Source organism: Amphibalanus amphitrite, unplaced genomic scaffold, assembly GCF_019059575.1.
Source record: "Amphibalanus amphitrite isolate SeventyFive unplaced genomic scaffold, NRLGWU_Aamphi_draft 000056F_arrow, whole genome shotgun sequence".
NCBI lineage: Eukaryota > Metazoa > Arthropoda > Thecostraca > Balanomorpha > Balanidae > Amphibalanus > Amphibalanus amphitrite.
The window spans coordinates 974316-1000851 of NW_024881552.1; the positions used below are offsets into that span (position 1 = coordinate 974316).

The window sequence follows — 26536 nt, forward strand, 5'->3', positions numbered from 1 at the left end:
GCTGCTCAGCCTCAGAGCGTGTCCACCGGCTGGGGACAGTCGCCGCAGCCACCGCCGGCCGGCGCAGGGGGCTGGGTGGACCGGCAGCGGACCGGAGTCGGAGCACCACCCGCTCCCGGTCAGGGATACGGCCTGCGACAGCAGCAGGCGGAACCCCAGTGGAGACCGCTGCCGGGTCCACCGGGTCCGCAGCAGGGCCCGCCGGGTCCGCAGCTGTATCCGCCCGGCCATGGCGATAGGACCTCGTCGGGGTACCGATGGAAACTGCAGGAACACTCCTACTATAGACCGCAGCAGTACCAGCAATACCAGCAGCAGCAGCAGCAGCAGTATTACTGTCAGCAGCAGCAGCAGCAGCAGCGGCGGCAATGGCGGCCGCGGGGCCCTCAGCACATCCCGCTCTCAGCACCACCAGGCGGACCGACCCCGCCGTGGGCTTCCACCGCCCCAGTCCGCCCCGCCGCCCCGGGTACCGACAGTGACCGCCGCTGGTCGGCCGAGTACCCCGCCTGGACGGTACCCGCGGACACCCGCAGAGCGAGGTGGTACTCGGGGAGCGACCGGCCGCTGTCCTCCGCCGCCGGGCTGGGGAGAAACGCCGCGGATAACCCTTCACACTTCCCAACTCAGCGGGGAACGGGCCACCCAGCGGAGTCTGCGTCTTACGAGCCCCGTACCGGGGGAGAGCCGGGTCACTCTCAGCCACCTCGCCCCTCTCTGAGTGGACTATGTGCGTCCTCAGCTGCTGCTTATTCAAACGGCTCGCCGGGCAAATGGACGGGTGCCTATTATAGGGGTCTTCAGAATGGACCAGTGTTGCGAGCAGGGACACAGGGCACTGCGACATTTGGAGATATGCCTAGTCACCTGGCTGAAACTGGGTACAAAACATCGGGTAGTTTGACACAACATCAATATGCCGTCAACAGTACAAGAAGTGTGAGCTATCAAATGTCCGTTCAGAGCTCACCAGGAAGTACAAAAAGCGCTCCGTCCGTCAGAAATGGCGGCGTGGTTTACAGCAGTCTGCAGGAAGCGGCCATCTCCAGTGTAGCCAATCTGGTGCCGTTGAGCCAGCCGTCTGGCCCCAATGTCGACCGTGGGCTGTACGGCATTTGGGGACGTGCACCAAGCTCTCAGCCCGTCTCTGGTAACGCTGCCTGGAGATTGCCGAGCTCTACGTCTATTGCATCACATGACCAAGGGGTCCCTGCGATAGCTGACACTACCTCCAAGCTCTTCACTGCCAGTATCAATGCACAAGCTGGCCATACATTCAATGGTCCCTCTCAAACTCCTCCGTCCTCCAGTCGCACAGCGGCGCCTGGACGGGCGTCGGCCAGTGACAACGGAACTGCTCCGGACTGGCCGTGGAGGGGTCCTGTCGGCGGACTGCCGACTGGAGAATCTGACGGACGGGGCGAACCACCGTCTCTCGGCCCTGACGGCGCCGGCGGCTCCAGAGCCGACCTCGACGAGAGCCGCGGTCGGAGTCTGTCCGGACGCCTGTCTGTCCCCGACACAACCTCTGGTATCGAGCAGCGAGACCATGGGAGAGCGACCACCGACCCCACGGAGTCAGCCTTGCGTCTCATTGAGCCGGTGGGCCGCATCAGCCCGTCTGATAAACCCCAGCTGGAGGCGGAGGATGGGGAGCTGAAGATCGAGTCCGCCCTGAAGGAGGAGCCCCCGGGCTGTGACACGGCGCTGAAGACTGAGGCCGGGGCGGACACTGGGTGTTCTGAGGCCGGGGCTGACCCTGACCGGACAAAGCTGACGACGGAGCCGGCGGCGGGCGGTCCGGACGGAGACGGCGACGGTCCGTCCGTCTGTCCGCCGCCACAAAAGGAGATCGTCAGCTGCGACTGCGACGTCAAAAACGGTACGGAATCGTTTGAACTTTCTGTTTTTCGAACTAATGCATACTTTCACCATAGCGCTATAGCTTGAAAAAATCAAACTATGGCAATGATCAAATATATGTCAGAAAAATTGTTTCACCTACATAATATTTCATACTTTTCCCAACTAGCCATTTTGTTAGCAATTCATGAAAGAGTGGAATTCGTTACAGATCTGCACTCAATCCTCACCGTTGGTTCATGGGTAGTTACTAACTTCAGGAGCTGCTCCACTTTTGTAGCAGCGGCCCCACCTTAACGTGTAATTTGTCACCAGTGCGTGCTTCCCCATGCAGAGGTGGACGTGGACCCGGTGTACTGTCGGCTCCGCGGTACCCTCACACTGTTCAGATCTGTGTACGCCCCTCTCTGCCCTCAGAGGTGGACGTGGGTCCGGTGTACTGTCGTCTTGGCTCGGCCGCCACCCTAGAGGAGCTGAGACAGCAGCTGGCCGAACAGACTGGCTTTTCCACGGAACAGGTAGGAGGCACCATACTGACTCACCATGGAACAAATAGGGTAGCCGACCAGGCTGACTTTACCATGGAACAGGTACGACGCTGTCTAACAGCGTCCGGCGTTTACATTCATAACTGCGCTCGATAGGATGCCAATCGAGTTTAATGTCTTGAGGGTAGTTGATTAGTTTTTTGTTCCAAAGTAGTCCGTTTTTAGTCGTGACTTAGTCTGTTGAATAATGCATCTTGTAGCGCGAAGGGTGTTTTCAGCATCGGTTTAATCTCTGCTCGGTGTGATTTTATGACTACCCCTTATGATGGTACATACTCTGCTGTCGGTGACTCTCGTGTTCCCTGTGTTGTGCAGGTGCGCCTGGAGACGGTCAGATACACGGGCCACGAAGGGAAGACCGAACAGGGCTGTCCCATCGCCAAATGGGTGAGTGACGCTCAGACAACGGAGCGCGGCAGCGATCGGGCCGGTGGGGTCTGCTTTTTACCCGTGTGTCGGCTGTGGCACTCCTCAAGCGGCACCGACCTGGGACTGATCGTATTGTGATAACTATTTCTGCGTTATTGCGGAGTACACTCCAAAGCGTTAGGAAAATTTTAGCTACGGTGGGCGAGCGTGTCTTTGTTTTTGCTTGCTCCCTCATTAGGTTGAGTAACTATGAAATTACAGCCACAGATTCACCCAACTCTCATTATTTATTCGTCCCATTTCTCAGCTTATCGTGCACCATTAAATACACCAGCCCCGCCCGTCTGACCGACCCTGTGGTTTCCTTCAGTTCCTCGTTCCTGAGCCGTGTCCGCCCGTGTCGTGTCGCCCTCGGGCGGCCAAGGACGACCCCGCCGGTCAGTGACCCGGACAGTGACCCTGGCGCTAACCCGGGGGTAAGTGACCGACCTCTCCAGCGGTGGGTCGGCTCAGTCCATTAGTCCCCTCCCCCCCCCCCACACACACACACCACCACCGCCTCAGCGCCACACGACGCTCCCCCTCCCCCGGGTCTGTCTTTTTCCTCGCTCCCGGGCTCCCAGGGATGGGCCTTCACCCGTCCCATCCCGCCCGAGTCACGGCCCCGCCCCCGCCGGGCCGTCCGGCCTTCAACCCGTTCTTACCGCCGCGCTAGGCCGCCGGACCCCGGAGGATAACCCAATCACGGCGCGGTCTTGACCCGCCAGCAACTGAGGCGACCCGAGCCAGTGAACCCAGATCGATCACAGACAACCTTGCTGCGTATGTGGCGCCAGGAAATATAGGTGGGTAGATAAACCACACTTACCGTGGGCCCAAAGTGCTCCGTTTTTTTTTTTTTTTTTTTTAGGTCGATTTACCTTTAAACGCATATAATTATTTCCTTGGCTGCTAAGAGTTTTCCTGAAAGATAAATGTGTAGGAAGGAGACAAATGTTGGTGACGCTTCCCACCAATATCCTTATGAGGTCATCGTGGTACCTATTCGCAGCAGTTGTAGCTCCATGACGTTACTGTGATTGACATGTTACCTCTGTGCTGTTTCTTATTCATTGCCACCGCGTGGTCAGTGAGTGTGTTCTCTCGCATGCCCCAGTCTCTTCTACATAGTCGTGTCCGCTTCCCGAATGGACTGCACTTCCGTCCGGCGGAATTTACCGCTGGGATCCGCCTCCCCGGCCGCTCCTTCCCTGTGGCAACGTCCAATGTGCGCCACATTTGTCTGCGGCCGTGAGCCGCGAGTGCGCCACCAATGTCACCGCGGCGCTGACGGATGGCGCGGTGGCCGGCTCGCTGAGACAGTTTGGGGTCGCGGCGACCGGTCCGCCGGCCGGCGCTCGGAGCCGCTGCCCGGTACCCGGAGTCATGCAGAAAGAGGTCAGAGGATCACAGATGGGTGCGAAGCACGCTAGGCGTCCTCTCCTTCTTCCCTGTCCCTTCCTCGCTCTACTGCTCAGCCTGCTTTATTGAAACGCGGCCTCTAACGGCCGAGGTTGGTTCGAACGGGCGCGACAGCCTCGCTGTATTTTGCTTTTGTTTATTTCGATCATTGTCAAATATTCATTTTTACTGCCAGTTTTGCTGTTTTATAATTGATAATCTGTTAAATCAGTAAATGACTGACAGAGTTTTTGTTCGAATGTCATGGACACCTTGGCTTTGTGAGGCTAGACTGTGGATTGTTCTACTCACGTTGCGTAATTTATTTGAGGCGGAAGCTCGGACCAGTTACCTTGCAGCGCCCACGCAAAGGCTAACGGGTGTAGTTTGGCAGGGTCCGAACGGATGGCACGGGACCGACCCGAAGTCGTATGTACCAGGGGTCGTCCACAGGAAACGATACCTCAGTGGCCGAGAGCCATTGTCTCGAGCGTGGGCAGACAACGTGAGATTAAAGCAGGCATTCCCGAAACAGCACTCTTGTCGTTTAACGGTAAACCCGGGCCATTTGTAAAATGGATGAAGACCAAAATGCCGCCACGAAAACTTTTGTTCCTGACACGCATACCGGATCGGCTCACGTTTTGATAAGTTGGTCTGGCGGGATGCTCTTATACGATTAATCCCCGTTTACACCGGCTTCGGTGGACCTCGGCTATTCCCGAGGCGGTGGAAGTCACCATGCTGACCTCTCAGAGACGCTACTACTGCGTCGTGGCATGCTGGGCCATGCAGTTGAGATGTTCAGTTCTGCATCGGACATGTTTCAATTAGACACGTGTAATTCAATTATGTTAGCGGGCTTATTCGACCCAAAGGTCACGCAGTTCCGTGTCTTTGATTGCCGATGATGCGGTAATAATCCTCGGTTGGTAGATGGCATCAAATAAGTTGCGTCGGAACATCTCCTCATAAAGTCGTCCGCTCGGCTCCGTTCGAACTTATCCCGGACCTGGTGTGCCATTTCATCTCCAGTTTGAATTATTTACCTTCGGCGAATTGAGACGACCCAAAGAGGGAAAATTGTTGCTAGCCCGCCGAGTTTAACTAATGAGCTTCTGAATTCGGTATGTTCTGCGCCATGTAGCTAAATTTACCGCCGGCTACTAAGGCCCACAGAGACGGCATACGCCTGTAGTGTCGCCCTCCTCTCACTATATCATTTATCGATGGGCCACCCTTCCCTCCGGTCAGTTTCCCGAATATGGTGCCGCTGCGACCCTCGCGGTACTTAGTGGCAGTGTTGCGTGGTATGTTATCGGGGAGCCATCGTCCCCACTGCAGAATGGCGCTGGAGCGCACTATGTAGAAGCTTATTTGTGCGCGTACTTTTTTAGGCTTTGGTAGACCTATAGCGTATTCAGTAGTGGTAAGAGTTTTCATTGTCGTCTAGTGTATTATCGTCCGTTTTTGGCCCGCATTGCAGCAGGCAGCGGACTGGGCAATCGCTGCCGTTCCTGTGGGCAGCTCTCTTTTGGCAATTGTCAGCACATACAGCCGGGCCACATTCAGACTATTTTCCGGGAAATGGCCGAATTTAGCAAATGACAGCTCCTTTGCAGAATCCTGGTGATACCAGACATCGCCATTCGAAAGTGAGCAGGAACTTTACTATTTTGAGAAGCATTGTCGAGCTGTTGAAAACCGCAACAAAAATAAATTGTGCTTTCTCACGTACCATTGGGCATACTCCAAATTCCATGCCATCGTGGTGTGTGAATGCTTCGCTGGCACCGACTGGTGGGAGGTGTCGATTTTTACTCGTTTTACGTCACGGCCACGGAATAGCACGGTACTCCTGTCCAACATTAACCCTGTATCGATGCTCTCAGTAAGGTAATGGTTCCGTTCATTGCTCGCGGTTAATCGCACTGACCGGCCGGAGCTGCCTCTGTACCTGTTCGAAAGTGATGAGGAGCTGGACTATTTTGAGGAGTGCCGTCGAACGGGTGTCTCTGCCCGGTGGGCTGTTAGGTGTTAGCTGCTGAGGCGGCTTCCTGAGCTGACGGAGGGACTCGACCACCTCCCCAGCGCCGGAATAGAACCGGCGCGCTGGCTTGTCAGATAATGTGCGCCATTGTGGCAGTCACATCGCGCGGAAGCCTCGCCTGGACCTGTGGAGGCCCTGTCACCCAGCCGGATCCCTCGCCTGGACCTGTGGAGGATGGCCCTCCTGTCACGTGGCCGATCCCCTCGTTATGGGATTATGGAGCTTCTGTCACGTGGCTGGCCCCCTCGTTTGCACCGTCGGAAATCCGTGGCGCTGCCTGAAGACACCCGATACCTGTCCCATCGGGCGCCGCAGGGCCTCGCAGATACTTACATAATGTGCGGCGTTTCTAATATTAGATGGAACCGAAGAAGGCAGCAGAGCTCAGAGCACGAGGTCTTTTTGCACGCTACAGTCCAGAAAGTTCGTCCTCGTCGAAAGATAGTGCGACGAAAAAGAAATATTAGTAGGAATTCGCGGAATGTTTGTATTGGAGTCTATTTACGTTTACAGATCAGTGCACTTTCTCCCTGGATTTCCCATCCGTAATTGGCTGTCCGTGTTGTGCGAGTCTTGTAAAGTTTTGCTGCCCCAGCGCCAACAGCATCTGAAAACAGCCTGAGCAGACTGTCAACTGTCGTAGGAAACTGCTTGGAATAAGTATCTGTATCCGAATGGTGTGCTGATTTCGTGTAGTGTTGCGATTCCTATTGCGCGAGGAGATGCACAAAAAAGTCGCTTGTCGCTATGCATTTCACTGATGTCTGAGCACTCGGTATATCAGTTTGTTTTAAAGATGCTCTACGGCGTTACCATGCCGGTTCAGCTTCTGATAGAGGCGCATGCATGCATCAAACGAGATATGTCACCAAAGTTCCAATCAAAGCGGTCTGTTGTCATACAAGGAAGTGTGGAATCTAGTGATCGTCGATAGTTACACATTCCTTGACCAGCTTCTCGGAGCACCTTGCATAATCAACTGTCTCGGAAGGTGTCGGATCAATAATTCGCGGTGCCTGGTAGATTGTACTGTGTCGTCAGTGTGCCGCTCAGCAGGTGTTATTGTGTAAGCCTATTCACCAAGCGTTCAGGACCTCCCCTTTTTCATCCTAGTCAGCCCTCCTCCGTGTTTACTTCGTCCCCCTCTCAGAACACGCACATCCCTCCGCTCACAGTTTATCACTCAGCCTCTCACAGCCCAACCCCTTACTCACTCACCACTCAGTGCTTTGTATCCTTCTCGCTAACAGCTCGCAGCTCTCACCCGCCTTTCTCACCGCTCCGCGCCCCCTCTCACCCCCCTCTCTCTCTCTCTCTCTCTCTCTCTGTGTCAGGTGCTCCGGCGGCGGGACGACTCCGAGCAGCTGCTGGCGGTGGCCAAGCGGCGGCCCGGACACCGGTGCCGCTTCACCTTCCTCGTGCTGATGCTGGTGGTGTGGGACGCGCTGGCGCCGCGCCGAGCCGACACCCTCTACAGCTCGCTGGTGGAGCGGCTCAACCGGTCAGCCACGCCCACCAGGAGAGGGTGGGTACGGGAGGCACGCCAACCAGGAGAGGGTGGGTACGGGAGGCGAGAGCACACCAGGAGAGGGTGGGTACGGGAGGCACGCCCACCAGGAGAGGGTGGGTACGGGAGGCACGTCCACCAGGAGAGAGGCGAGAGCAAGCCCACCTGCAATTGCATGGTAGGTGGAACCACGCCCACGTCTGGAGATGCTCGCTGAGGGGGTGGGCTACCTGAGCAAAACCCACTGCTGAGTCTGTTATTAAAAGCACGCCCACACAAAGAGGCGAGCTGCACTGACCACGCCTGCTCATCGAAGGGGTTTCGAGACAACGCCCACTCGGAGGTTCGGATTACATAGGCCACGCCCACTTCAAATGCGGTCAGCTAGTGATCAGAATTTGAGCTCACATCCGTAAACGAAGGGTTAGCTGTAACGAACTCGTAGTAATTTGGTGGCATATTGCATTACATATTAACGTTTTCCGTGCAAGTCGCCGGCTAAAACGCGTTGGGTTGCGTTACAAAGTCGCCGCTACCTCCGCCTATCTGGCTGAGTGGTCTGCGGCCCGCGCCGTCTCGACGGCTGAGGTGGCATTCAGTAGTCCAGTGGAGTGTTTTCACCCGGCACTGGCCGCTCAGAGCGTCAGCGGCAGTCCATTGGCTGGGAGTCCCAGGTCGATTTGAATGGAAAACCCGACAGTGACGGAGCCGGACCTCGTCTTCCTATACCGGACGTAGAGCCATGGAGCGATGGGTCGAACTGAGCGTACTGGGGCTGAGCAGTAGGTGCATTTGTGTAACACTATGGATAGCTCAATGGATATTGCTGATATTGATAGACGAGCTGCCAAAGGTATGCTGACGTCATGACTTCTGTTTAGTCAGAAATGATACCGTTTTTCGCTGTATATTTATAGCGTAAATGGCTGTATCTATTGTTCAGGGCCACCGACCCGCATTATGACTTCTGGGCTTTCCTCGTTAATTCGCTGTGGACCAACCATCACTAAAAATACGCCATCCAAATACCCAGCCGTTACAGAACGATCACCATTGCGTAGTACGCTTGCTTTGATGACGCCTGTTTGCTTTGATGACGATCACATGACCGCAAATGATAAGCCGGTGTAAGCGGTCAGCGCGGCGGCCCATTTAGCGGCTCTGAGCCGACGCCAAACTCCGATCCCCGGCGGGGACTGCTGCGGAGCTGGTGGGGGTGCCCCCCCCCCTACCGGACGGAGGACGGGCGCAGCACTGGTGCCCCCCCCCCCTCCCCCCGATAGAGGACCTCCGTGGAGCTGGTGTGACCCACCCCCTCCCCTCCCCGCCAGGTGCGGCGCCAACCGGCCACGGACCTGCATGTGCCAGGGCCTGGACTCCCGCTCCGAGGGCGCCTCCTTCTCCTTCGGCTGCTCTTACAGCATGTACTTCAACGCCTGCAAGTTCGCGCGCAGCCACCAGGCCAGGAAGTTTCGGCTCAACCACCCCGATCAGGTCAGTCGGGACGCTGGGCGGGGCACCTTTTGGTCAAGGCAACTGAGCTTGTGGCCACTGAGACACTGTATTAGGATAATTTAATCTTTTATTGGGTTTAGTTTATCCACGTACATGTTCAAGGAAAGCTCACTGTTTGTGTAAACTATTCATTGGTTTTCAAATGAGATAATGAAATTGATTGGCATATCCTTTTTCTCATTTGTGTGACAATTTTGTTGGAGTTTTCCATGTTACGATAGACGGGGATGAAACGCACTCATCCGTCCATCGATTGAGTTCCAATGAACCAACCTGAAGGAACTGAAATACCGGATAACATTGCAAATCTCTTGCAACGAGTTACCCCGAAGATTTACGAAAGGCAAAGTTCTGTTGTCACCTGGTGAAGTTCTGTTCCGTGGATGTTCCATCGGTGGGGTAGTTACATAACGCTGGGTCATTTCATCCTCATTTTACGGCTTCAGAGGAGCGCCGTTTCGCCCACCGGGCCGACGCTCTCGTACAGTGTGTCTAAAAAGAATGTACCGTCGCCACTACGTGGCGCTGGTGTCGCGAGCCGGTAGTTGGCTGAATCCGCACCAGACCACACATTCCCAAGCGCTAGGTGACAGCTGCGCAGCGGCCGGTAGTAGCGTAAGCCCGAACTTTCGTGACACGACCCCGGGGGGGGGGGGGAGGGAGGGGAGCGGGCGGGGCAGCGCGTGTAGGGAGGGGTGCTCCAGCAAGCTGGCAGTTGTCGCGGCCAAAGGTCAAGGGGTCACACACCAAGCGAACGGACGCTGATGTGGGTTCGTGGGGATCATGAACTTGTGTGTGATAGGTGCGTCTTGCGATGCACGGGTGATACGTCAGGTCTAAGCCAAAGGATTCAGGGGAGAGCTGAAGAAAAACATCTGGTCAACTACGGCGAATAATGGTGCTGAAAAATGGAAAGTATGGGTCAATGCAAGCCTTCATGACTATAAACAACTTTTCTGAGGACGCAAAGGCCAGCATTGAATAACGATATCCGGATCGAAATTAGCAATGATTTATATATAATTAAATGCCGAACTAATAGCGCTGCAAAACCCTCCTAGTAAATTGTCAAGTCGGATTATACCCACTTGAATTAAACTATCCTAAATAAAATTGTAAATTAACTTTCTAACACTGACGTTCTTTATCATACGATAAGTATGGGGTTAACCAAGATTCAGCATCTTCCGCATTCAAACAATCACCTGTAAGGCTAGAACATTAATGGCCAGGTAAAAACATGGTCGGGATTTGAATAACCGGATTATAAGTCGATTTTTTTTAGTCGGGATTTGATAAGTCGGATTTTTTTACGCCAACCGCATTTTTAAGTCAAGTCAGGTCACTGATCTATGACGTCATAAATGAGCAGTCCTAAAATGAACTGTGTGAAACATTTTAATAATGTATGCTATAAAATGATGCTATATAATGCTATAAAATGAACATTTTAGGACTGTGCTAAAATGTTCCAACTTCGCAACACCCTCAGTGCAGAGCTTTCATAGGGAGATGAAACTTACAGGATCTTATAGTATGATCGAGAGGTCTCACAACTTGTATAAATGTATATCTAGGATTTTCTGAAGGGTCGCCTGAGATCAGGTCAGTCTCTCACCATTAAAAGTCAGGGGAATATGGAAATTGCTAGTTTGGTCCGGAAATGATATACAACTATCTCAAATTCTCAAGCACACGGAATCGTGATTTCATGCGCTCCTTGCAAGGTCTGATGCTTCAATTTTGCTTTGTTGATCTTGCGTGACGTCATTTATCACGTAACTAAGGCTATCAGTTTTTCGTCAATAACTCCCGATCAACTAAAGCTACCGAGTCGATAAAGCCACTAATGGACATGAAAAGACCTGCCGAATCGATTGCTATGCAATATGACCTCCTTTGACCAGCTTCGTGACCTGACGGGCTGTGACCTGACCTTGACCCGAGGTTAACACCTTAACTCTCGCCCGCATTGGTGTTTTTCCAGCCTCAAACGTATAAGGGTCCGTTGGACCCCCCTTGCCGTTTCGCCCCTGATCGAGCTAGAGCTTCGCGGAAAAAACGAGCGTGTTGGCCGTGACGAGCGGAAGTCGATGATACCCAATTTTAAGGTCCTAGGTCATCGGTTGACTTTCCAGGTCAGGTCAATGACCCAAAAGTCGGGGAAATCGGGACCTGTTAGAAAGTCGTAAAGCGTGGCTGCTATGGGGTTTTCGGGGTGCTGATCACGAATATCATGTTAGTTTTGATCACAGATGATGTCTTCATGCATTTAGGCCAGGTCGGGTCAGGTCAGGTCAGGTCAACCAGTAAGGGTATTCGTAGTAGGTGGCAACCGCCTCTGACAGCTTCGCAACATGTTACGAGGGCACCAAAACTACTTCATAAATGTTCATATGGCTGCTAAATTCGAATACAGCTCCTAAAGCTGGCCTAGAAACATGTAAAACTCGAAAAAGTGAACCGAGGTCATCAAAGGTCAATGATGACAAACCTGGTCAAACCTGACCTGACTTTCCGGTGACCTTGACACCCACCCTAATGCATGGGAGCAAGATCATATCCCATGTTTGAACGCTTAAAACCACGAAAAGACTGCAAACGCGCCGCTAATGCGAGCCGACATACGCCGAATCGCGATTCCGGCCAAACATGGTCTCGAAAAGTAGGTCGCAGGTCAAAGGTCATTAAGGTCAGGGTCATGACAATTTCAGGGTGGGTGTAAAATTGATTAACGCGAGGGTACTGAAAGTTTCGTCGCGATCGGCCGCTTTTTACGCGAGTTATTCGCGAAAAACCGAGGGAGGGGGTCCGTTCGACCCCCCCTCTATACGGGCGAGGGTTAACCCGCGCACCGACGGGGGGCGGATATCCGCCCCCCCTGAGGTTTTTCGCGAATAGCGGGAAAACCGCGGCGCGTAGCGCCGCGAAATTTGGTATGACTATTCCCTTATCAATTTTACACATGGTGTGCAAGTTTGAACCTCCTACCTTTCAAGGTCAGGTCACCAGGTCACTTTGAATGACCCAACCTCAAGTCACTTTTTTGCAAATTTGTCACCGTGCCAGAGCTACAGTAGATGTCGGAGGCCTTTGAAAGTCGCAGGATGTTATTAGGTCATTAGTAGCTACAATTTGTATATCTCGGAATTTTGATATCGGTGACCTAAGGTCAGGTCAATTTCGCGACCTCCCCATTATAAGTCAATGGGGGAAAAATCAACTCCCTGTTTTTACCACTAAAACGGGTCGGAATGGCCCCATATACCATACATGACTTCATATACGATCAACCTTCACTACCTTGAGGTCTGTTTTGCTGTTGGGCAGCTGTGAGGTCATGTGACGTCATCAAAGGTCACCAAAGGTTTTTGGCCAATAACTCCGTACAGGAACAAGATACAGACGCGTGGATGGTCTCATTGTGTTCAGCTCGTCAAGACGCATCGAATGATATACATGAAGACCTCGAGGTCACGTGACCTGAGGTCAACCTTTGACCTTGACCTTTCGAGGTCAACATATATATCATTCGATGCGGATTGACGAGAGGATCACGATGATGCCCTTAGTTTGTTCCTATCTTGACTAATTCGAAAGTTATTCGAGAAAAACTCTCTCCATATTTAGCGCCGCCATTTTGACTTTTTCGACCCCTGTGACGTCATCTTTGACCTGACCTGAAAATGACCTTAGTAAAAATTGTAGATCTTGACCGTGCGTATCCGATGCCGTTTACCGCTTGTCGCTATCTTGCTTCGTTCTTGAGATCTCAGGGGGGGCGGTCATCCGCCCCCCCCCCGTCGGTACTAAGTTGGCGCAGACCCCCGTCGGTGCGCGGGTTAAGTTGATCTCACCCAAAGAAAAAGTATACCATTCGACACGCCTGAGCTAGACAAACACGATGCTGCTAAAATCGCGGATCTGCGATCATTTTTAGCGAAGTTATTTACCAAAAACCGAACATGTGCCTTGGGCCACTTGACCTGACCTCCGAAGTCATCGGCTGACCCTGGTCCTTAAATCGGAGACCAATCGCTGCATTTCGTACCGACGCACACGATCGTTTCTTTCGTGAGGCTCTAGCTCAATTAGGGGCGAATCGGCGAAGGGGGTTGTTTCCTCACTTCCAACCCCCAACGTCCCCTCGGTATTCAGAAAACCTGAAGGTCCGGTGAGGGTTTAAACGTTTCTCCTGAACGAGGAAGAAATGTGAAAGTCAAAGCTCTATAGACGTCCTGTAAAAGTGGCCATAATAATAAATTCGTTAGAAATAAGATGCTTTTTAAACGACTTCCTCATATAAAATCGGGTGCTGGGACCAATCTTATAAACGCTTTAGAATGGACAGGGTGTCACTGGCTAAAGTTTGGGTGCAGAAAACGGCTATTACCTAAATGCAAAATGGTTTTCATGCATTTCAGTCAATTGTATATTGTCGGTCCCAGTGGCCGAGCTAATAAAAAATCGGTAGTGTTTTGCATCTTTCACGCCCTAAGAAACTACACCATCTATCGAAGTGGGCGGGCTTATTTGAATGGGAGGGCGCATTATGCACGAATCGTGTGCTTTCGTTTATTTTGGACTGTATTTTACCACATCCACTGCTGGTATCACTATTAATATTATCTAATGCCGTGAATGCGACAGCATTCCATTTATAAGATTGGGCCAATGGAGTCGCGCCCAGCGAGCTCGGTTTTCCGCTCGGCCGCTACGGGCCGAGGAAGTCGGTCTTCGCCTGAGGGCAGGACGAAGGTCAGCGAGGGAGCGCGGGGTCAGCCAGGTATCGCCAAGTGCCGAGCGAAAGCCGCTCCCTCCCCTCTCTTCCCCTCTTCTCCCCTCCCCACCTCGGTATAGATGGGGAGGGACCGAACTGCCAATGACATGCGAGCGGTCAAGGCCGCTCTCGCGGCAGCGACCCTGGCGGCCGGGTGCCGCAACTGGGATTCAGCCAAGTTACCGATTCGCCTCCTGTGGGAGAGCCAAACCAGGGGACATACTTTTTAGATATACTGTACAGCGCCGGCTCGCTCTCGCCCGGCTGGGCTTTCCTCAATAGTGTCGATTAGAGTTGCAAAGTTTCCCTACCGCATTACCGGCATGCCGGTAATTTTTCACTACCGCAGGTTTTTTTGTGGTATCTGGCATGTCTTGCCGGTAGCATGCCGGTATTTTTTGTTTTGCACAAAAAAAATTATTAGCATATGATTCAAACTTTGGACACTAAGAGGAAAATGTGGCATCTCTTGTAGGGGTAAACTGGAATCAACAATGCAGGTTTTTTAGTATGCCGGTAATTTGGTGGTGTTTTTGCTTTGGGCGTGGTAGCATGCCGGTATCCCCAAAAAAATTTGTGGGGCGGGGCGGTGCCGGTAGCAGCCTTTGGGGGAAACTTTGCAACTCTAGTGTCGATATCAGCCGGCGCTTTGGCCCGCTGCCGAAAGGTGATTACAAGAGGCAAGGCCGGCGTATTAATCCTGTACGAGCTGTTATTAACGTGAAAGGATCCCATCGCGGTGTCATTTCGGCTGAGAGCGCTCTGTATCCGCTGAAAATGGAACGGCTGGCTGGCCTCGGCGATTTAATTGGGCAGCAGGGCAGTGCTACACGGCTGTGACTATTGTGCTGTTTTATATAACTAACTACAGAAATTCGTTTTTTCCAACAGTGCTTGTCGGAAAACGAGATCGCGGGACGGGTTGATTAGTTTAGGGTTACTGGACCTACAATTTTGACCTTCTAAAAAGCATGGAAGGCCTCTTGTATTGCGATTTATGACCAACCTTCAGTAGCTGCTCATCACTTAACGCATAAATGCGAATTGCAGGAGCAAAGCCAGCAGAGAGTGGATTGCTCGAACTGCAGAAACTGAATGGAAACCGGGGCCGTTACCCGGATGTCAGGTGTACTGTATACGGTCATGGCTGCTCGTCACCGTTATCAAAGAAAGCACAGCTCTCCCCATAGAACGGTCCCACCTTTGCTGGCTCTGATCAGCTCGTCGCTCTGCCCCGGTAACTGGCCTGCGGTACTGTGATATGTGGTGTATATGTCGGCTGTGGGCGGCTTCCGGGGCCGGTCTCGTTAGTTCTCCGACACACGGCGGCCGGCGGTGTCTTTTTAGGACAGCGCAGATACAGAAATACCTGGAATACAACAGAGACAGAAATAGCGGCCGGTGATGAGCCGGTTACAGTGTCGGGGCGGCTGTGTGATGAGCCGCTGTCAGCCGGGCCGCTGTAGTGAGCCTGTGGTGCAAGGGGCGGCTGTGATGAGCCGCTGTCAGCCGGGCCGATGTGGTGAGCCTGTGGTGTGAGGGGCGGCTGCGATGAGCCGCTGTTAGCCGGGCCCCTGTGTTGTGAGGGGCGGCTGTGATGAGCCGCTGTCAGCCGGGCCGCTGTGGTGTGCCTGTGGTGTGCCTGTGGTGTGGGGGGCGGCTGTGATGAGCCGCTGTCAGCCGGGCCGCTGTGGTGTGCCTGTGGTGATCCTGTGGTGTGGGGGGCGGCTGTGATGAGCCGCTGTCAGCCGGGCCGCTGTGGTGTGTCTGTGGTGTGAGAGGGGCGGCTGTGATGAGCCGCTGTCAGCCGGGCCGCTGTGGTAAGCGCCTGTGGTGTGAGGGGCGGCTGTGATGAGCCGCTGTCAGCCGGGCCGCTATGGTGTGAGGGGCGGCTGTGTGATGAGCCAGGCCGCGCCTGTGCCGGCCTGTGTCGGCCGGTACGGCCCGGGTCTGCGCGCTGTCGCCCCCTGAACTCCGGCCCGGCGTCGGTTTGACACGGCGGGATTCCCTGCCGAGGACACAGAATGGATTACCTGCGGAGGGACCCGCCGTTCCTGGATCCAGTGCGTGGCAGACGGCCGGCAGTTCATTGCTGATCGGTCCGGGAGGATCGATGGGGCTCGAACGGTTCCGAGAACATGAGGCAAGTCGGCGCTGGCAACTGAAGTAACATATCTGCATCAGAACTCAGAAGTCCGTGTTGGCAATTGCAGAAGCCAATATAACCAGAAAGGCTGTTTTGAAAACCTAGAAGCTACTCGCGCCAATCGATGTCAATGTTTAGAGCTTGCTTAGCGGAGAGGGTGACATTGTTCTTTATTTTATTATCCAGTTTTATAGGTACTGACTAAATCATGATAAAATGATTGGTTTTGCCCACAAATAACTTACTAATGCGAGATTTGCCCCCGGGTAACCACCTATGCTCGGAAAGCTTTCTTGAAGAAGCGGACTTATGCAAAGGTAAAGGGTAAAAACGACAGAGAATCTGGTATGTGCATTATGTACTATGTAGTGCACCCACATCCTGGCCGAGGTCTTATCCTCCGCCTGGCAGTCAATCCTCTGCAGTATCGGGCCTTCCCTGTGGCCGGGAAGGTCTTACAGATCTCCCTGCATAGGATATTACAGAGCTCGATATAGACATGACTCTGGTAATATTGACCATCACATGAGCCGCTGTGATGCACCGACTCCAGGACTTTGCCTGGATATAGCTCCTCTGGTCGGTGGCTACCTACTTATGTTAAACGGTTTGTCTGGCTGGCTGTGTCTATTTCCATGTGTTTTGTCGATAAACGTGGGTATTTTTGTCATGTCTGAGCTGTGATGACCAATAGTGGGAGCACTTTAAATAAACGAAATGAAAAAACGAAGTTAATAACGTATTAGTACAACCGTCTTCTTGTCATTTCCATAATCGATATTCGATTGCTTGCAATCTTCGAATGCTGTACTTTTGTTTTATCCAGTCATTTACTTATTCCATTCTACAGCATCGCCAGAGGATATCTTGATAACGCCTAGCTTATTTCCGTTTGTGAAGAACTGCATCTTGGTATGTATATTCCTCGAAGCCGGCAGAAAATGGCAGCAGTTCCTTGGACCGTTTGTTGAAGCAGCGCGTCCCTCTCAGGCGGAGAGGGATCACGCGGCCCTTACGGCCGGCCCGCCGGCGCTCCCCGCTGCTCCGCGCAATCATTGCGCCCTCGTTAGTCGGATCGGTCGCGGCGACTTGTTGCCGCCTCTGCCGGCCTCCCTGAGAAGTGAGAGGTACACGCTAATGAGCGCGTGTGGGGGAGGCCCGTGCACCGCCCCGCGGTGGATAGAGGCGCAGTGCAGTCGTGACATCTGCACCCCTGATCAATGCGAGTCATTATACTGACACGAGGATAGGCAGAGCGTGCTTTGATCTCTGTGGAAAGAGGTCCGCTCTCCTATAACTGGCGTCTGTATGGGGTGAAAACGATCCGGCGTGCACGTATGATCCTTGCCCACGGCTGCTCCGCCGGGCAGGGCTATCGGTGACCCGGGGACAGCACCGAGTCTGTCGTTTTTCTACCACCGGTGTCCTCTCCACCCTGAGGGCTGATGGACGCGTGGCTGATGAAACCGGTATCTAGCTATATGAACTCAGTGGGAATAGGCCACTACCTGAGCCCAGTTTCGCGGTACGCCGCTACACGCCGCTACCAGGTAATAGAGCTCAGTTTCCATGGAGACATAAGCAGAATTGCCCATTTAGCCCAGGTGTCCGCTGCCCGAGACGAAGCCATGTCTGGCTGCCGTCTAATTTGTAGAGCGCAGCTCGGCGCTAACTGCGCGATGGAAGAGCTCGCCTTTTGTTTGGACGGCGAGGTCGGGCACTATATTTGGCCGGCGACAGGCTCGTAGAGCGGCCAAAGTTGTGGTCGTTTTCACCCCATTGGTCGGTAATGATGCTTGGTCAGGGGCGCTGCTCCTAGCTAGGTCAGGGTCAGCCACACGGCGCGGCGAGTGCTCAGGACTTACTGCAATCGTAATTAAAAATTGAAAGGACTCGAAATGGTGCGGTGTCGGTGAGTCCATGAATTGCCTTCTATCCAAACGGCCTTTTATACGCAGCTTTATCAGAAACTGTTTCATAGCACCTGAATTATGTTTGTAATTCTGAAGCAGTAGAGCAACACCTCATTATCTGTTAACAGTTCTTACTTTTGTTTCTTGCTTAGATATACCTACTAGTTTGTGGCACGCTCATGTTTTTCACAAGAGTATTTACGTATGCTCAGTGCCCGTCTGACTTAAGTAGGTATATCCGTAGGTACCTAAGTATAAGCGGGACTATTGTCTGGACGGGTATTGTCGGAGATCCGGTGCTCATACTCTGGGCCACAGGTGCTCGGCTATGGCCGGGGAATTGGAGCTCCTTCCTGGGCCGCAGGTGGGTGTGTATTTCGGCCGGCCCTCGAGCGGCGCCCGGCAGTGCGGTTCGCTGGAACGACGACTGGATTAGAGGCCGGTATGAGAGGCTGCCGCCGTCCGCGGCACCCCACCCCCAGCTCACAGGGAGGGGGGGAGCTGTCGGCAGGAGCCGCGGGGGAAGGGGCAGGAGCCGTGTTACCCTGAACTCACGGAGACGGGGGACTGTCGGCAGGAGGCGCCGCTGGAGCAGGAGCTGCAGGAGCTGGCCACCGAAATGGCGCCGCTCTACCGGCGAGTGGCTCCCGTCGCCTACCAGAACCAGGTGAGAACCACGAGCAGTGATAAGAACCAGGTGAGAACCACGAGGACAGGTGAGAACCTCCTGAGAACCTGTCGAACCCTGTGGCGCTGAGTCCCCGAGTAGCTAGAACTCCCTGCTGGTCCAGGTCGATATCTCGGAACGATAGATCCGAGATAAACAGCATAGTCCAAATAAGCACTAAAGGCGGATCAGCTGCGCGCTTTGAAGCGATGTCGGGTGTCACCGGTACCAGAGCCAAGAGTTCCTGGAAGGTGGGACTGGTAGACGCGGCATTAATCCTTACGTCATTAGGAAGGAAGGGAAATTAGTGGAATTTTTATGAGAATTTAGATGGTGATTGAAAAGCTAATGCATTTTGGGATCTCTTCGATGAAATAAAAACATTTTTTTCGCTGCTTTGAGGTACAGTCCTATTTTACTTGGACAATGAGTTTATTCGATAGAATGGATCTCACGTGTCCGAAATCCTAGCTGCTTTGAATACTCTGCCCTCGACGTAAGCCATTTTCTTTGGCATGCACCCAGATAGGGAAGTACCGTTGGCTTTATACAGGCAGATGAAGAGAGGGCACGCTGAGAGCTTCATTGGTTTTGTTGACAGCCAAACATCGCATGTAAATTGATTTTGATTTCGAACTTTTTAGAAAGTCTTGATAGAACTGGTCTGGTGTTTTCATCTGTGAAATTTGTATTAAATGTGGTTATTTCCCCGGTGAATGTCCGATGAAGTCTGGCAGAGTAGCGCTATGGTGACAGCCGATAATCTTCCTATACGTTATCAGTTACATAACCGTGCTGAATAGTTGGCTTCATTTCTGACATCTATCATTGGTCGGCGCTCATTTGAACGGGCTGGACAGGCTTTCCGTTTGCCACTTTGGTCTCCCGGTCCCAAATAGTCTGTCATAACCAGTAAGCATCCGTCATTAAGTAAAGGGCTGTTCATTCATGCCTGGTTGTGTTCCTCTTTTGTACGGAAATAATAGGTATTTTGGACACTTATATTTGTGACAGCTTTATAGTCCATTGTCTAATAACGTCGCTGGCATATGACACGTCCCATTCTCTGTTACCGGTTATATAGATGACAGGAGTACGCTCCGTCCAGTTTGGGCGCTCCCCACACCACTGTGACACCCTGCTAATCAGCGCCCTTCCCTCTGCCCCTCTGACCCCTCTCCCGCTCTCCCCAGGTGCGCTCGGAGCAGGCGGCGCTCGAGTGTCGTCTCGGCCTGGCCCCGGGCCGGCCCTGGTCCGGCGTCACGGCCTGTCTGGACTTCTGCGCGCACGCCCATCGCGACATCCACAACACGCGCGACGGCTGCACCGCGGTCAGTGCAGTAAAGGGGTGGTTAGAGCGGTCACCGGGCGGTCGGCATTGGTATATATTTATTTATTTACACCGGGCGGTCAGCATTGGTACCGGGGCGGGACACGCTGTCGGCGTGTCCTGCCCCGGTGGGATTTACCGTCACTCAAAACTCATGGTAATACACCGCCTTACTGAAGCAGATGGATATCCCAGCTCTATCATCCTGCCTGATGTGCGTTGCTGTATTGCTTCATATTCGTCTAGGCAGAAATCAGCGTGTCATATTAACTCGGGTAGTTTCTCTGGCGTCCTTTCATAACTTGTATCATCATGTTACGTAACACGGGTATGGGTTTCTTATTGTGGGAGCCGGGTGTTCTCCCGCCATGTGTCCGTGTCCGGCTCTGAGAGAGGTGCCCCGTGTGTCGACCGCAGGTGTTGACGCTGCTCAAACCGCGAGCGAGTGACGTGGAGGAGCCGCTGCCGGGCCAGGGTGGTCCAGGCGCCTCAGTGGGGCAGCCGGCGGCAGTTCAGTCGGGCACTCAGCTAGACCAGACCGACACTGCGGACGGAGAGAGAATTTCTCAGAACACGGCTCCCGCTGTAGGTGAACGGGATGACGGACTGAACGGGTGGTTTTCGGACGCCCAGCTGAGCTCTGCCGGACAGCTAACTCCTAACGGACTGTTGGAACCCAACGGACAGCTGAATTTCTCAAACGGTCATCTAAATCCACCAGACGGTCCGCCTGGTCTGTCAAACGGTCTTCAGTCCCCTGGCGTTCAGCCGGGCCCTTCTGATGGTCAACTGAACACTTCTGATGATACCGATCAGCCTGCTCTGTGCCCTGGCCCGCCGGACTCTCAGCCCGCGCGCCCGACGGCGGACCCCGCTGAGGGGGCGGACAGCCCCTCCGAGCCCCCTGACGAGCAGCTGCACGTGCTGCCCCTGTACGTGCTGGAAGAGAGTGGAGAGGAGCAGAGGGACGGCGTCCAGCGACTGCACAGGTGAGCACGACTAGCCGGAGCGGCTGGGGTTACAGATCCTGGACTATTGTTACATCCTGATCAATGGTCTACGTGTTAATGTGAATTATATAAGCACAACGAAGTTTGATGATTCATTAGTTGATGGTTTGTAATAACTTCTGCGAAGTTGCAGAGGAAGTCCATACTATTCGTCATATTCTCTAGATTAGAGTTGCCCGAAACTATGTACAGAAGCGGAATGTCCGTGCCCTCTAAACTCAAACACTTCAAATTGCGATAACTTCGATTCTGCCCCCGCGTCGTGAACTCAGTGCTCCCCCTCTGAATATTCGTATCCGCCTTTTCAGTTACCCGGTGGAGATCCGCCGGCGGGAGGTGCCTCTGGCCACATGCACGGTACGTAGGGCTGCCAAGCGGCCGCTCTCCTCCCGCCCGGGCCCGGCGGCGGCTGCTCCCGGGTCCGCGCTGAGGGGCCGGGTGTCGGCCGCCGCCCGCCCCGTCCACTGGCCGGGTCTGCAGGAGGCGCTGGGCAGCTGCGGTCGGGCCGTGGTCGGCTGGCTGGGCGGCGAACCCGGCGCGCTGTCCGAGCTGCAGCCGGGAGCGGGGTCCGGTGGAGGCTCCCCGTCCGGCTGGTCCCCTCAGGGGAGTGCCTGGGAGGCCGGCGGGACGCCGCAGAGACTGCTGACGGCCGCACACTGGACCCCGGCCGCGGGGAGGGGGGTCAGTCCCCTGTCCGGGTACCGGACACCCGAGACGTACAGCGGTGAACTGCACTCTCCCCAGCCGCAGCACACCGCTCCTCACTGGAGTAACGGGTCCTCGCCGCTCGTCCCCGCCGGCTGGACCTCTGCCGGTGTCGTGTCCCGCTCTGCTCCCATATACCCCGAGACCCCAGCTCTGCCCCGTCTGTCCGACCCCGCGCTGTACCCGGGTACCCCGGCTCTGTCCCGTCCGTCGGACGCCCGTCAGCCGCTCGGCCCGGCCGCCGGGTCGGCTCGGACCGCGCCGGGTGACGGCCGGGACGTGCCCGGTGCTCCCGCTGTCGGCCCGGCTCGGCAGCAGGGGCAGAGTGTACTGCCGGGACAGGCAGTCAGTGGGTCGCCGGGCTCCGGCACAGCCGGCGGACGGGCTGAGATGGACGGAGCGCACCGCTCCCACAGCGGGTATCCGTCCGACGGTGGCGGTTACATGACTGGAGCACACAGTGCAGGGTATTCTACCCCAGGCCTGTCCAACTCTTACACCCAAAACGGTGACGGTCACGTCTCAGGTCCGCATAGCTTCGACACAGCGTCGATCGGACCTCTTGCCAACGGTGTTTCCAGCCATTACATGCACTCTCCGGTACCCAGTGATTACAGTCCTGGGTACAGCTTTCCTGGCATGTCAGCCTCCTTTACCCAAGCGTTTAACACCTCTAGTCCTGGTTTCGTGACGAATGGCTACGGTATAAACCCATTTACCCTTGCTGAGCACAATGTTCACCTTAGTACACCCGAGTCTCCCACGATGGCTTCGAATGGCCATACGCCCTACTCTCCAAATACCCACACCTTCAGCCCAGGTACATCCCACTCCCTCCCCTTTATATTGAACTCCCCCGTCAGGCACTCTCCTCTCCCCGAGACTCCCAGTGCTCCTCTGGATCCTACTATGGCTCCTGACGTCCCCCACTCCGGATCTTGGACTGGGGCCGGCGGGGACCGTTCGGAGGCCGGCTGGGACCGTACGGAGGCCAGCGGGGGCCGTTCAGGGGCCGACTGGGAGCGCACGGAGGACGGTGTCCGGGTGCGCCGGTACCAGTCGGACTGCTCGGCCTCCTTCTCCGACCGCCGGGCGGGCGGCGTGGCCGTGGCTCTCACCCACGGCTCGCTGCTGCTCGAGTGTGCCGTGGACGAGCTGCACGCCACCACGGCGCTGCGCCGGCCCGACCGGCGCCGGCCCAGTCGCCTGTCGCTGGTGTTTTACCAGCACAAGGGCCTGCAGCGGCGCCGGCACGGCTGGATCACGCTGGAGGAGCGCCGCCGGCAGCGGGAGGAGCGCCGCCGACAGCGGGAGGAGGGGAGGCGGGCGGCCGGGGCGGACCGTACCGCCGCCGAGACGGGCGGGGGGACCTCCACCACACAGACGTGGAGCACAGCGCCGCCGGCGGCCGTCCCCTGTCTGGTCACCGGGCCGTACGCGCCCTGGCAGATGGGCTACGTGGCCGCCATGGCGCCGCACCGGCCGAACCAGGAGCTGTTCATCGTGTGAGCGCCGGACGGCAGAACCACTGGTGCCGAAGGGAGCGGGTCTCCCAGTCCCGGTTCTTGGCTCCCAGCTTTTAGCTCCAAATCCCGTCTCTGCTCTCGAGTCTGCCATGTCCCGGTTTTACGCTCACTACTTTCGATTCCTGGTCGACCTCCGGCTATTGTCTCCGGCTGTTGTACCCCCGGCTCCCGGCGGTCAAATGGATGCGGATGCGGGGGTTGCCAGGTCCACTGCCTAGGGGACAGACGTGATCAGCAGAACCGCCAGTCGTCTGTCTGGATCGGTGTCAGGCTGTCCGGGTGGCTGTCTGGTGGCAAATGACAGGCGACAGACACATTGGGGATTTCTGCGGCGCCCACGGCAGATGATTGCCTGTGGTGGAATAAGACCCATATCGGATAGTGGCGCGGGTTTTCACCTGGTCTGACATCTGGTAGTTATTATATGTCGGACATGCTCAGCTCTCTTGTTCGCCAGGGTATGATAGCTATGTGCTATGCCATAGTCATTATTCTTTAGTCTTTACTGAACGCAGCGATGCGTTGAGATGCCGCCTTGTTTTAGCACACCACTGCCAGTGTTGTACAATTTTACGCAACGGTACAACGTGAGGCGAACTCTAATGTCGGCGGATGAAACTGCCGTCGGTTCATGTCATACGATACCCGCCTCAGACCTCTCCGATAATAATGGCCTACCGAGTAATGAAGATGCGTCTTTCCACTCACATGTCACGCGGAGGATAAATTTGTAAAAGCTTGATAGAACATATAGAGGTCAATCCATTTCTGAAGGTCAATGTTTTGGGGCATTAGCATTCAGTGGATAAGTATAGGTACCATGGCTATCGCGTTTAAATCGGATTTAATTTTGCGACGGTCGCTATAGGCGGTGAGCTGATTGCGACTGGCGGTCCGTGTGCCCTGTCTTATATCTGTGATGGTACCGGCGCGGAGTTTTATACCGACATCCTCCTTGTGCACCTGTTGTCGTCCTGTGAGCCCTTTTCCGGCTGTGATAGGTCTGGGCGTAATTCGTGAATTTCTGGGAGCTGAGACGTAGCGATGGCGTCTTTTATTGATGATCGATTCGTGTCATGTTTGTTGCATTGTATGCAGTGCTGCCGCTGTCTGGTTCTTGTTACGACGTCCTCTATAAGGGATCTGTCCCCGTTTGTAGTTTGTCAGTTATGCGGTGTGTAACATTTTATAGGACTGTAGCCGTTGTTTTTAATGTATCTGTGTGTTACCCGTTATATTTGCCGCCGGTACCGAATTGCCATAAACACTAATATGAGTGCATACAGTCACACTGAAATCAGCGACGCCACTACACTGCCAGAGCTTGTTCAGCAGTCAATAACTGAGTACAAAAACGACAGTACCTTTATACCGAATGTTCTAGCTGAGTCATCAATAGTGGCTCTCTGAATGACTGATGTCATAGGAATGTCGCCGCCATAACTGCTTGTTTCAGTTCTATTTTAGCTTGCCCTCAGTGGGATTCGGTGATATGGCCGGCCTTTGAGGTCGGATTGGGGCCGACCCCACAGCGGTTGTTATCTATAGGATTCTATCTGCGTTGTTTTGCATGCGTGTGTTGGGTTTTAATTTGTGGCTTCGTAAACTGTCTATTTGTTTACCGTCGTCGTTTTATCGGATCGTGTGATTTTATTGGAATATGTCGAATATGGGTAACTGTGCGTCATATCATTTTTCCACCGAGATTGCCGTATGTTTGACAATACAGGGTTCGGTGCGAGTTCCCGTCTGTCTCTGTCACTATGCGCCGTGTGGGGGAGACTGAAGCCCTATAATCCGTCCCGGTCCTATCCTCTGTTCCCCGACACACCCGGCACCTCCGACACAGACAGTGAGGGATGGTTTGAGCGTATATTGACACCGAGCATTTGTCCTGGACGGACCACGGACACAATGTATCACACTAAGCGCCGGCGCGGTCACAGGGGCTGTGTACGTAACTCTGTTACCACCCGAACCAACATTCGCGCCGACATACCTGACACACATCGGGAACACCTTCCACCTGGCGCCTGCCCGTGAGGCGGGAACAAGAACTGGCGACACACCAGCATCACGAGATTGATGTGTTACGTACTTCACAAACTTCTGACACGGCGTTGCTGCCTTCCAACTGATTGAAGTCCGAAGATAGAACAGTTCATTGTTCATGAATGATGGTACAGAATAGCAACCAGGCTAGAGGCACATGCTTAGGGTGCTTCCTGAAGTTATGTTCTGTGATGTAAAGACGGTGAAATATTTATTTCTTCTGACCTGGTTCAAAAAAAAAAAAAATGATGAGGTTAAAATGAAATAAGCACAGAGTCGGAAAACCTTGTTACGGAGGGGGAGGGATGTGCCTAATTCGCTCCCCCAAAGAAAACGTATTACAAAGCTTGTGACAGAGTCCAGCGAGGATAATTGTTATTGTACCATCTACCGGAACATGACGAGTGTGTCCCTTTCTTACATTCACAGCCACGCGAACCGCAAGGACAAGCGAGATAAGCTCTCATTATTTCAGTTAGGTACAAGGTGGTATCACGGTGCTGAGTCTTCATCAAAACTATTCTAACTATTTCACTGTCACCTTTAGGACACAGTCAGGCAAGCTCCGAGATCCAAATGACTTTTGCAAGTTGACCTGCTGCCCGGGGGCTGCACCGACTCTGGACAGCGGGGGCCGCTCAGTTCCGAGATGCCCGGCTTCAGGCGGATTCCGCCGCTCTCCTCTGCCCCCCCCCCCCCCGCCCCCGTCTGGTCACCTGCGGTGGCGGTGGCCACTTCTGAGGAAGCCCCGGCTGTCGATAATCCGGCGCGGTAGGAAACCTGCCGCCGCCCGTCCCAAAACCGTCACGAGGTCAATAAATCAATGAGTTCACGGGAACTGTCTGAGATGGCCGGCCCGGCTGACCAGGTGACTAATCTGTTCTGTGCCGCCGCTGCCGGACACCTCTGTGGCGGCGGCCGGCCGACCGTAAAGCCCCTGAGAGAGCCGCTCCTATTGGTGGACGGCGGCGGCGGCCGTCAAAAATACCTGCACATTAACACTCCCGGACGTCCAGATTAGCTCGGCGTGGTTCGCGGGACAACTGGCGGAGAAGACGGGAGCTCGGGGTCTCAGGAGGTCAGGGGCGCGGTCCGGAGAACTGACCGTTCCTGGC

At 54.4% G+C, this 26536-nt stretch overlaps 1 protein-coding gene across 1 annotated transcript; it reads left to right on the plus strand.

The window, feature by feature from the left end:
• The first annotated feature begins 1090 nt into the window (after positions 1-1090).
• Positions 1091-25108, plus strand: LOC122378177 (DNA N6-methyl adenine demethylase-like). The gene is made up of 12 exons (XM_043358933.1): positions 1091-1150; positions 1543-1882; positions 2281-2381; positions 2727-2798; positions 7605-7795; positions 9109-9271; positions 18709-18798; positions 19992-20129; positions 20546-20713; positions 20978-21117; positions 21447-22262; positions 22590-25108. The coding sequence occupies exons 1-12, from the start codon at positions 1091-1093 to the stop codon at positions 23350-23352; spliced, it is 3042 nt and encodes a 1013-aa protein (XP_043214868.1). The 3' UTR covers positions 23353-25108.
• The last annotated feature ends 1428 nt before the right edge of the window (positions 25109-26536 follow it).